Raw genomic sequence first — 10,284 nt, 5'->3', positions numbered from 1 at the left:
CATAATGCCGCGGCGTTTGGCCGCGTGTGGCCGCTCTATCTGCGCTCGCGCGCGCCGGTCTATCTTGCTTTCTCCCGCCGTACGTGTGGCGATTATGTGTGCGGTAGCTTCCTCGCGGCTTCACCTCGTGGCGGCGCGGGGTGCGGCCCGTCCCCTTTCACTCGCTTGCACGGGTGTTGGGCTTGAGCTGGTCTGCAGTGCAAGTGCCCATGAGTCAGGCCGCTCCCCCTGCCCGTCGCTCTGGCTCTGCTCAGCTACATTACAGCGTAGGCCGTCCGGCCGACGGCCAAGTGCGGGTTTTAGTCTCAGTACCACTCAGCAATGAAGAACAACCGCGCGAAAGCCCTACTGATCAGCAGCACCAACAAATCATGGTTCACCCGCTGCTGGGGTAGGGTCGGGACACATTGGAGGTTGAACCGCAGATGGGGCCATGTACCGTATCATATCCCTCCATCCGCCCAACTGGCCTCTCCTTCCCAGCATGCATGCTGCACGCGATGACGCATCACGCATGTTCGCTCACTTCCACGCCACGCCACGCCGTGCGCACTCCTCGCTCATCCGCCTCCTCCTCCGCCTCTGCCACCACCAACCACGCACGCCCACACCCGCGGGCGGGACCTTGGCCCTCAAGTGAAGCAGCGCCGGCGGTACCCGCTGCGGCACACGGGGCAGGAGGGCGTGCCTCCGCTCGCCAGCTCGAATGCCTGCGCAGCAGACCGCGCCGCAGCAGTGCACATAAACATCACAGCATTCATTAGCAGTACACATTCTTCCAACATACGGTAGTGAAGCGTTGCTGCCGCGTGCTGCGGCCGTGTGAGGCAGCAGGGTGGCAGGCAGGCAGGCAGGCAGGCAGGCTCCATGGCAACGCGTTGTCATGCGCAGCAGCCAGCACCAGGGCGCCCCACCTCGAAGGCCATGATGCAGTCGATGTGGAAGCAGTGCGTGCAGCTCAGCCAGGCGATGCCTGCAGCGGCAGAGGCGGAGGCCGCGGCAGCAGCAACAGCAACAGCGGCAGCGATTCAGCTGTTGGGGATTGTTTGCTTATGGCTGTTGGGCACGCAGGGGGGCGCAGGCAGCTGGCGGTGTCCACCGCTGCGCGCGGGTGCAGCCGTGTGCACATGTGCATGTGGGGACAGGCCTCTGAAAACGCGTGTGCACATGTGCATGTGAGGACAGGCCGCTGAGAACGCGGCCGGTGCCCTCTGCAGCAGTGGGCCGCGGGTGTCCATCAGGCGCGGAGCAGCGGCACAGACCGAACGATTGCTGACAGGTGTGCGTAGCGGCAGGTGCATGCGCGGCAGGTGCGGCGGCAGCAGCCCGCCAAGCCCGACGCGCACGCACCCTCGTTGCCGCGGCGCGAGATGTGGCCGAGGCAGATCGGGCAGTCCTGCGTGCCACGTGCCCGCGCCCGCGCCACCACCGCGTCCCAGTCCACCTCTGCAGCCGTCGCTGGGCGGGCGCCCGGCCCCCCGCCACCACCAACTACCCCGCCTACTGCTCCCGCTGCTCCTCCTGCTGCTGCTCCTGCCCCCGCTGCTCCTCCTGCGTGGCCTGCGCCGTCCGCGCCCAGCCCTAGGCTGACGCCCAGCCCGGCCCGCCCCAGCTGCAGGGCCAGGTGTTGCTGGCCGCTGCGCGCCACCGCCGGCGCCACGGTGCCCGACTCCACCAGCGCCAGCCGGCCGCCTGCAGGAGCCGGAGCGGGAGGAGGGGGAGGAGGGGGAGAAGGGGGAGGAGGGGGAGGAGCGTGGGGAGGAGGGGGAGGAGCGTGGAGGGGGGGAGGAGAGAGGAGGAGCGGGAGGAGCAGGAGGAGAGAGGAGGAGCGTTAAGGAGGGGGAGGAGGAGGAGGAGGAGGAGGAGGAGGAGGAGGAGGAGGAGGAGGAGGAGGAGGAGGAGGAGGAGGAGGAGCGGAAGCAGTGCGCGGCAGTTCAACTGCGGGGGGACCGCCACCGGCGGCTGTGTGCATGCCCAGCAGGCAGAGGCCTTGCTGTGAGCGTATGCCCCCGTTGCACGTCACGGACAATAGAAGTACACAACATGCGAAGGCGCTGGCAACTGGCTCGCGGCACGCACCTCTCCCGGACGCCGACGCACCCTCCTCCTCATCCACCTCCTCGTCCTCGCCGCTATCATCACAGTATTCCCCCGCCGCCCGCCGCCGCCGGCCCGTGCCGCCGCGCCCGCCTGCCCCCGCCGCGGCCGCCTCCGCGGCCGCCTCGCGCATCAGCCCCTGCTGCAGCCGCGCTGCCAGCGGCCGCAGCGCAGCGTCACACACCTGTGAGTGTTGCGGGGAGGGCGAAGTGACGTGTGTGTGTCATAAAGTGAGTAAATCGGGAAAGGGTCAGCGCTGTGCCTGCGAATGCGCAAGCACACATGTGAGTGTGTTTTGGAAGGGGAGTTGTGTCTGCGTGTGTGCACGGCGCTCAATCTTCTTCCTTTGTGCGTTACAAACACGCACATACACATAACACACACACACAGACACACACACGCCCTCTTCCCCCACCTCTCGGCTCTTGGCCACGCTGGCGTCCAGCTCCGCAAACAGACTGTCCAGGTCGCCCACCTGACCAGCGCGTTAGCATAGGCACAAGGGAAGGAATACATGATGAAAGGGTGTAGCATGGGCACAACTTGCAGGCACGGTGTCAATGTTCCCCGCTTGTGCTTTCGTTGCAGTAGGGAGGGGTTCCGAGCAGGGTGCTAGCAGCAGCATGCGCAGCCTCACAGTAACAGGGCACGCTCGCAGCTGCATCCCACTGTGGGGAGCACATACACACGCAGGCGCACCTCGTCCTCCATTTCGGAGAGGAGCCGGTCGTTCTCCTCCTGAAGTACAGGGTGAGGCGCAGGGTGGAAGATTGGGAAGGGTGTGGCGGTTCCGCTCGGGCGTGTGAACGCACCTCACACCGTACATGCACACGCATACACACACACACACACGCACGCACGCACACACGCACACGCAGCATTCATTCTTTCGGTACTTGGTAGGTGTCGGCAAGTAACTTCGTTCGGGCCGGCGTTCGGGCCGGTCTCTTTCCGTTTCGTTGTTCAACAGACACTGCCACAATCCCTCCTGCCTGTGCTTTCCCAACACAGTCACACGCCAGTTTGCGCCCCCTCACCCCACCTGCAGCCGCTCCGCCGCCCACTTCTTCCGCAGCCGCTCATCCTTGGGCGGGTGGCGCCGCTGCAGCTCGCGGTAGACGCGGCGGGCGGCGTGGCCGCGCCAGGCGGCTTGGATACTGCGGCGCGGGAACAGGTAGGGGGGAGCAACGCAGTTGCGCGTGCGCGGCGCCGGGGTTGCAAAAGCGACCACATACGGTAGTGCGCAAAACCCCACCTCGCGGCTTCCCGCCCGCCCGGCCGCCCGCTCGCCGCGCGCCCCAGCCCCGCCGCCACCCCGGCCCCCTGTCTCTCCCCCACGCCCTGTCTCGCTCCCTCCCTCCGCCTCACCGCGTGGCGCACTTGTGTGTGTACAGCTGCTGGCCGTCGGTGATGGGGCGCTTCTGGTACTGCTCCGCGCGGCACAGCGGGCAGGTCTTGGCGCGGCTGGGGGCAGGGGGGTGGTCGATCATGTGGTGAGCGGAGGGGGAGTAGGGAGGGGTTGTAGATACCAGCCCAAACTAAAGGGGATGGGGGCCAGGGGGAAGGTAGGATGCGGAGGCTTCCAGCAACGTAGTTGCGGTAAGATATGGCGGGACGAGTTGAGGCGTGGTGCGCCGCGTCCCTCCCAAACCCTGCGAAAAGCACCACGTCCACAGCTACCACCTCAGCACCACACACCCGCATTGGTCTCGGGCACCAGCACGTACACACACAGCACCGCCCCCCCACACACACGCACACACAAAAGGCGCGCACACACACACACACACACACACACACGCACACACACCGGGGCCAACACACACATGCCCTGTCCACCTGTAGCGCTCAAAGGACGCCAGGCAGTGGCGGTGGAAGGTGTGGCTGCATGACAACAGCACCTGCCCGGGAGGGAGCCGTGGAGGGGCGAGGAGGTGACTGGCTGCTGGAGGAGCTCTGGCAGCGGGACTGAACCAAGCAACGTCGCGAGTCACAGGCCTCAGAGCTTCAGGTCCACAAGTTGCGCGACAAGCCAATCCATTCGAGTTCAGTGCGAAATGTGTGTGCGTGTGTGTGTGTGTGTGTGTGTGTGTGTGTGTGTGTGTGTGTGTTGAAGAACGGAGCTGAAAGAGGCCCGCCCGTGTGTGTGTGTGTATGTGTGTGTGTGTGTGTGTGTGTGTGTGTGTGTGTGTGTGTGTGTGTGTGTGTGTATCGGTATTTGTGTGCCGTCCCAGGCCCAGCGGCACGGCCCTCCACAACCACACGTGCCCCGGCCCGGGCCCACCTGTGCTCCGGTCTGGAACTCCTCCCTGCAGATGACACACTCGTTCGCCGAGTCCTGTGGCGGTGTGCGTGTGTGTGGTAGTGGTGGGGGGCCGCGCGGGGCATCGGGCATGGGGCGCGGTGCGCAAACGGTGTTGCAGAAGGGGAGGGTCGGCGGGCGATGCGGCGGCTACGCGTCTCCGCGTGAGCTCATCGGCCGCACCCAGCTCCCTCGACCGCTCATTTGCGTGCGCCCGTAATCCCATCCACCCGCCGCTGCCCACACCTACTCACACACGTCTCCGCCCGCGCATCCATCCTGCATTCCAGCGCACAATGTTTCGGTCCTCGTGGCCCACCCACCCACCCTAGCACCCATCACCCACCCATCCGCCCACCCACCCACCCACCCACTCACGCACCCACCCATCCACCCGCCCACCCACCCACCCAGCTTCTCCTTGCAGCGCGGCTGTTACCTTACGGGATTGGTTCAGAGTTAACCCACCCACCCACCTGCCTCAGCCGGCTGCGCAGGTGCACCTCCGTCCACTGGTCATCCGTCAGCAGCGGCGGCGGCCGCGGGATGAGACCCAGGTGCTGGGCCAGAGTCATGGGCGCGCCCTGCAGCAGTAGCAGCAGTAGCAGTGGCAGCGGCAGTAGCAACAGCAGCAGCAGCCGCAATGTCTGCTGGCTTACGGGCGTAGCAGTGGCAGCAGCGGCGGTGGCAGTTGCAATCGTTGACGGCAGCGGCAGCGAGGGCGGGCGGGCGCGGTTGCGGGGCGCCGCTTTGGGTGTCGGCCAGGCCGGTGTGCCGGACACGGGGCGGCTAAGGCCACCGCGCTGCCTTGAACGCAACGCAAGCACAGTCGCGCCAACGCCGTGACCGCGTATCCCGCCGTATCCCCTCTCATGGTGACACACGCAGTAAATCCCGCCAATGGCCGTCCAGCCATCCAGCCATCCAACCATCCAGCCAGGCAGCCGAACAGCCGAACAGCCAGGCAGCCAAACAGCCAGGCAGCCAGTCAAGCACGCACCGGCTCCAGGGAGGGCTGCACCGCCGGGCCACCCGGCATGCGAAGTCGCCGAGCGAGGTGGTCCTGAAGGGCTGCCTGCGGCCGTACGGCAGCGGGGCCGGGACAGCGCGGGCAGGGCAGCAGGAGCGATTGGACCGAGGGGGGATTTAGAGCTTTGTGGCGGGGCCTGGGGCGGCCACGGCAGGGCTGCATGCCGCAGCGCGGATTGAATGGAGCGCTTGGGGTGCCAAGTGGCGCGGTATCCGAGTTCTCACCGCTGCTAAAAGGGCGTGCCGGTCCGCCTTCGCCTTGCTGTCCTTGTCTCGCTTCATTTCTGCCTTGATAACGTATGCTTTTTGCCTTATCAATGCTTAGGCAGGGCTACACATCTTGCACGTAGGCTTCATGGACAGCTGCAGCATGTCTTTCCTCACTTCCAGTGAATTGCCATTATAGTAGTTCTGTTGCATAAATATACATGTTTTTACAGTACATGGCTTGAGCGTGAAGACGACACTGCATCATTGGCTGCGTGCAAGGGCAAAAATTTCCAGATTGCCGAAAAGCCACTCTTACTAGCTTTTGTCCTGAACAACAAATATGGCTGCGACTATGATAGCAAAATCGCTGAGGCCGGGCGCACTGCCCCGCGCCGAGCGAGAAGGGCATGGCGGAACCCTGGTTGTTGCGCCCGCCTGGCCCAAATTTGCAGGCTTGCGCGCGTCTGCAGCATCATGGCAAAGGCAGAATTCGAAGCGTGAGGGGCCGAAGTCTGTACCGGCGACGATGGTTGCGGCCAGGGCCGCGACGGTTGATGTGGACTTGCTCTCCGATGACAGCTATCTCACTGGGCCGGCGCTGCTGAGACAAGTTCTGGGCCGTCAAATCCTGGGGAAGATGGCGGGAGCTCCGGCGGACGCGTTGAAGAAGCTGGTGGGTGGGGTAAGAAGGCGCTTGCCTGCGCTTGCAGAGAAGCCGAGAGGCCGAGCTCGGGAAGGCCATACACGCCCGGGACAGGCCGTGGGCTCCCTAGCCCCGGCTGGCACATTGAAGTGCTGGCTTGAATCCCACTCCGCAAAGCCCTCCGCCTGCTCTTGTATGTACAAGACAAAGCGCAGTGGGCCGGTTTATACTCCTGGCGTGCTACTGCCCAGCCCGCTGCGCAACGCCGAAGCATGCTTGCATGCATCACGCACCCTGTTGCACACGTGCCAGACGTCGCCCAACACCGGCAGCATCCACACGCCAGTGCCACGTTCTATCGCCCCATCCACCATCTTCTCACCAATGCACGCCCAGCACCCGACAACCTGTGTTCCTCCCCGGCCTAGCCCTGCGCCCACGTCCTCCAAGGCAAAACCAAACACAGTTTCCCACCACCACAACCTGAATCCCACCACGACCTCGCGCACCATATCCGCAGGGCGTCTCCCGGTTGCGGTCGCCGCCACCGCCCGCGTCCTTCCGGGCGCTGGAGGCGGAGCTGGCGTCAGCGGCGGCGGCCGGGGCCGACCCCGCGGCGGCACTGCGGCGGCACCTGGGGCCGGAGGAGGGCTACAGCGGCTGGCTCAACTCGGCGGGTGGGTCGTCCAGCAGCCAGCGCTGGGTGGGCGGCCAGGATTGGATGTGGTCAGGGCCTCAGGGTCTGTGACTGGAGTTGGCAAGTCGGGTGGGCAGCTTGCGGCAACCTTTCTGACTCACAGGATGCGGGAGGCGCTTTCCTATGCGAGGCGCAGCAGCTCGATCTGCGGCTGATGCGACCGGTGTAGCCTGCAGGCTGAGCGCACGCAAGCAATAACTTCACACGCCCTGACGCAAAACCGTAGGCAGGCGCTGCCTGCTGGCGCCGTCGGAGCGAGTGCAGCGATTCGCCGCCTCCGCCGCGGCCGCCGGCCATGGCGCAGCAGCCTCGCAGGGCAACGGCAACGGCGCCAGCCCCCAAGTTTCTGGCGGTTATGCGGCCGCGTTGGGTCCCAGCGATTTGGAGCGATGGCTTGTGTCGCTGTTCGTGACGCTGGAGGAGCAGCTGCTGCCGCAGGTGCGGGATGGGGCGGAGAGGGAGGAGAGGGGAGTGACGACTGGAAGCGCAGTGACTGGCCGCGCAGTCATGCATGCGGTCCGCGTATCGTAACACACAAGCACAACGACACCTCTGCTCCCCGCTGAGTGCACGATTCTGTACCGGTCGCATGCCCCTTTACCGCCTTGTTGCGGTCGCTCACGAGTTACCCCTCACGCCCGTCACGTGCGCACCGCCGCCACTCTCCGCCGTCGCCACCGCCGCAGATCTCGCTCTCGCCGCACTGCCTCTTCCACGCGCACCTCTTCCTGGCGCAGCCGCCCAATCCCGACACGGCGCCCGTCGCCATCGAGACCTTCGGGCGGGCCCCGCCGCCCACCGCCGCCGCCTCTGCACCCACTGCCTCGCCTGCGTCCCGCCGCCACGGGCATCCTCAGCACCACGCGGCCGGCGCCTACAGCGGCGCGGACCCCGCCTGCGGCCTGGGGCTGCTGTTTCACGCGTGCGAGTACCCCGCCTATGACCCCCAGCACTTCCCCTACCAGCTGGGCTACTGCCAGGTATGGGGTGCACGGGGGTGCGGGGCGGGGACCGCGGAGTGCAGCAACGGGGTGCGGGGTGCGGATGTGGGGCACGGGTTGGGGCGCGCGGCGCCTGCAGGAGCGCGGGGCGTGTTGGGTTGGGGCGGCCCATAAGCTATGGTGTGTTCTTCACTTTGGCACCGGGGCTTTACCGCCCCTTTCCACGCCATCATCCATGATCGCGTGTCCATCACCACGGCCCCTCTCATCATGGCCCATCACCACCGCCCATCACCACCACGGCCCCAGGAGGACAGCCACGTGGTCTACTCCCCGCACCGCATGGCCACTCGCAACCTGCTGTGGTACCACGTGAGTGAGATGCACGAACCTGGGCTGCGGGTGCAGAGCCTGCGGCCATGCCGCCCCGGTGCCGGGCGTGCGAGCGCGCGTGTGTGTGTGTGTGTGTGTGTAGGTGTGTGTGTAGGTGTGTGTGTGTGTGTGTGTGTCGTGTATGTTGCCGCCTGAGTATGTGTGTATGTGTGTGTGTGGCCAGCCGGCCGGCGGCCAGTGCAGTGCATGGGGCCGTGCACGGGGCCGTGCAGGCGGTCCCCTGCGCACTCCGCCAACGGTACGTCTGATATGTGCAGCTGCTTCGGTACACGGCGAACCAAGACCCGCCGTCCATTTCTTTTTCCGCTTCCTAGTAAGCAAGCACTGATTGTCTGTGTGCTCCACACGTGTAACCGCAGGGCCAGCTGGTGCAGTTGGACGTGAGCGAGGGCCTCCCGGCGCGCGGGCTGCTGTGGCCGGAGACTCAGGTGAGCCGCAACTCCACAAGCCCACGCACCACACCCGTACTCGCAGCGCACGCACCGGCGCGCATGCCGCACAGAGGGATCCGTGGCGGGCCACAACCCTGCGTCGGGCCTGTCGGGCCTGTCGGGCCTGTCGGGCCTGTCGGGCCCGTCGGGCCTGTCGGGCCTGTGAGACGGGCCGTGTCAGGGCCGGCGCCAGGTGGACTCGCAGCCAGGCGGCTGTTGCTGCACGGGCTCGGGACAGCCCCGACGCGGCCTGAGCGTGACGGGCAGCTCACGTAGATGGGACCGCACCGTAAGAGTCATGCATAGCGCGCCTGCCCGCGCAACTCACCGGCGTGGCCACGCATGGCTGATTGGCTTCCCGTGGCACACATTGCTTGGCCTCGCGGTAATCTGCGGCTCGCCAATGCGCTAAGCCGCTCACAACCCCGGTAACCCGTGTGTGATGCGCCGCAGGAGCTGTGCACGGTGTACGAGTCGGACCTGGGGCTGCCGCTGGCAGACCTGACCCTGGCCCTGGACCCGGAGGCGGCGGAGGGCTGGCGCCGCCGCCGCCGGGAGCGGAGCAAGCGGCCGCGCGGCGGAAGCCGTACAGCAGGCGACGGCGCTGGGGAGGAGGACGTTGCGCTGCTTGTGAGCGTGCGCGGCAGTGGGAAGTAAGAAGCAGTGGTTGAGGCGTGCCGGGGAGAGTACGGGGGCGAGCAGAGGATGGCGGGCGCGGGCGACATTGTACATGCATTGAGATCTGTGGGGGAAGCTGTACATAGCAAGGTGGGTAAGCTTGCTTTGCGTATGAATTTGCAAAGCCTTTATGCACGAAAAGTGAGCTGTGAAGAGCGTTGCAGGACCAGATTGCTGGCGCTTCGAGCGTGCATGTCATGTGTATAGATAATGTGTAGTGCAGCGTGAAACTGCTGGTGCATCTGGTGGTGCAGTGTAGGGATGTGTGGTCGATGGCTTGGTTACCGCTGCGGGCGAGTTGTCCTCGCTCCACCCGCAGCTAGTGCCGCCCCAAGCGTTGCGGCGTTGCGCCTGGCCGGACCAGGGGTCGGCGTCATCGGGCGAGGAGTTGTTTGTCTGGGGCCGGCGGTGCGTCGGCTGGCGGTGGTGGCCTGGTGGGGCGCTGCAAGATGGTGTATCCAGCCATCGGCAGCTAAGACAGCGGCAAGCTCAAGAGCTCGGTCGGGCCAGAGCAGGGGTGCCCCTGGGCCAGAGCCGCACCCAGGGGAGCCGCACCACTGACAACTGGTCGACTGGGCGCGCGCTGCAGGGCACGCGGTTCCTCGGGGACAACGCATGTTATATACTACTGAAGTGCCAATCGGTGTAGGGGTGATATAAACTATTCAAATGCATTGATTGGCATACCGAGCTATACCAGAGGCAGCCTCTGGATCCCTCTCTATAGCTCAGCTGGAAGAGCGAAGGACTGTAATCGTGACGAAGACATCCTTAGGTCGCCCGTTCGATCCGGGCTGGAGAGATTTTGTAGACAACCATGTTTTTTTGTTATTGGTGCATCACTCTGGGCAGGGGATACACCG

General features: G+C 65.5%; 2 protein-coding genes across 3 annotated transcripts; one reads left to right on the top strand and one right to left on the bottom strand.

Annotated features, from left to right (window-relative positions):
• Positions 1-247: 247 nt before the first annotated feature.
• Positions 248-5,829, bottom strand: CHLRE_09g392650v5 (uncharacterized protein). The gene is made up of 13 exons (XM_043065639.1): positions 5,654-5,829; positions 5,400-5,474; positions 4,876-4,983; positions 4,382-4,435; positions 3,937-3,998; positions 3,466-3,561; positions 3,140-3,254; positions 2,797-2,835; positions 2,513-2,572; positions 2,080-2,281; positions 1,351-1,692; positions 915-973; positions 248-710 (listed from the first exon to the last, which is right to left on the bottom strand). The coding sequence occupies exons 1-13, from the start codon at positions 5,708-5,710 to the stop codon at positions 633-635; spliced, it is 1,347 nt and encodes a 448-aa protein (XP_042920960.1). The 5' UTR covers positions 5,711-5,829; the 3' UTR covers positions 248-632.
• A 100-nt stretch (positions 5,830-5,929) lies between these two features.
• On the top strand, positions 5,930-10,051 carry CHLRE_09g392700v5 (uncharacterized protein). Of its 2 annotated transcripts, none has more exons than XM_043065644.1 (7): positions 5,930-6,311; positions 6,802-6,958; positions 7,205-7,416; positions 7,665-7,958; positions 8,229-8,291; positions 8,672-8,740; positions 9,197-10,051. In XM_043065644.1, the coding sequence occupies exons 1-7, from the start codon at positions 6,165-6,167 to the stop codon at positions 9,398-9,400; spliced, it is 1,146 nt and encodes a 381-aa protein (XP_042920958.1). In that variant the 5' UTR covers positions 5,930-6,164; the 3' UTR covers positions 9,401-10,051. The 2 variants fall into 2 exon arrangements, with proteins under 2 accessions (XP_042920958.1, XP_042920959.1); XM_043065645.1 differs by having other exon boundaries at positions 9,197-9,881.
• Positions 10,052-10,284: the final 233 nt, after the last annotated feature.

The sequence above is a fragment of the Chlamydomonas reinhardtii genome, chromosome 9 (assembly GCF_000002595.2).
Source record: "Chlamydomonas reinhardtii strain CC-503 cw92 mt+ chromosome 9, whole genome shotgun sequence".
In the NCBI taxonomy this organism is placed as follows: Eukaryota; Viridiplantae; Chlorophyta; class Chlorophyceae; order Chlamydomonadales; family Chlamydomonadaceae; genus Chlamydomonas; species Chlamydomonas reinhardtii.
The sequence above is the reverse complement of the archived record's forward strand: the minus strand, read 5'-3'. Positions and strand labels throughout refer to the sequence as shown.

Excerpts from the sequence above, each read along its gene's own strand:
- CHLRE_09g392650v5 (XM_043065639.1), bottom strand. The coding sequence starts at position 5,710 with ATGAAGCGAGACAAGGACAGCAAGGCGAAGGCGGACCGGCACGCCCTT. Across the intron at positions 3,999-4,381 it reads AGTTCCAGACCGGAGCACAG|GTGCTGTTGTCATGCAGCCA; the intron begins GTGGGCCCGGGC and ends CCTCCCGGGCAG. Across the intron at positions 2,282-2,512 it reads GCGTGGCCAAGAGCCGAGAG|GTGTGTGACGCTGCGCTGCG; the intron begins GTGGGGGAAGAG and ends CAACACTCACAG.
- CHLRE_09g392700v5 (XM_043065644.1), top strand. The coding sequence starts at position 6,165 with ATGGTTGCGGCCAGGGCCGCGACGGTTGATGTGGACTTGCTCTCCGAT. Across the intron at positions 6,959-7,204 it reads CGGCTGGCTCAACTCGGCGG|GCAGGCGCTGCCTGCTGGCG; the intron begins GTGGGTCGTCCA and ends GCAAAACCGTAG. Across the intron at positions 8,741-9,196 it reads TGCTGTGGCCGGAGACTCAG|GAGCTGTGCACGGTGTACGA; the intron begins GTGAGCCGCAAC and ends GATGCGCCGCAG.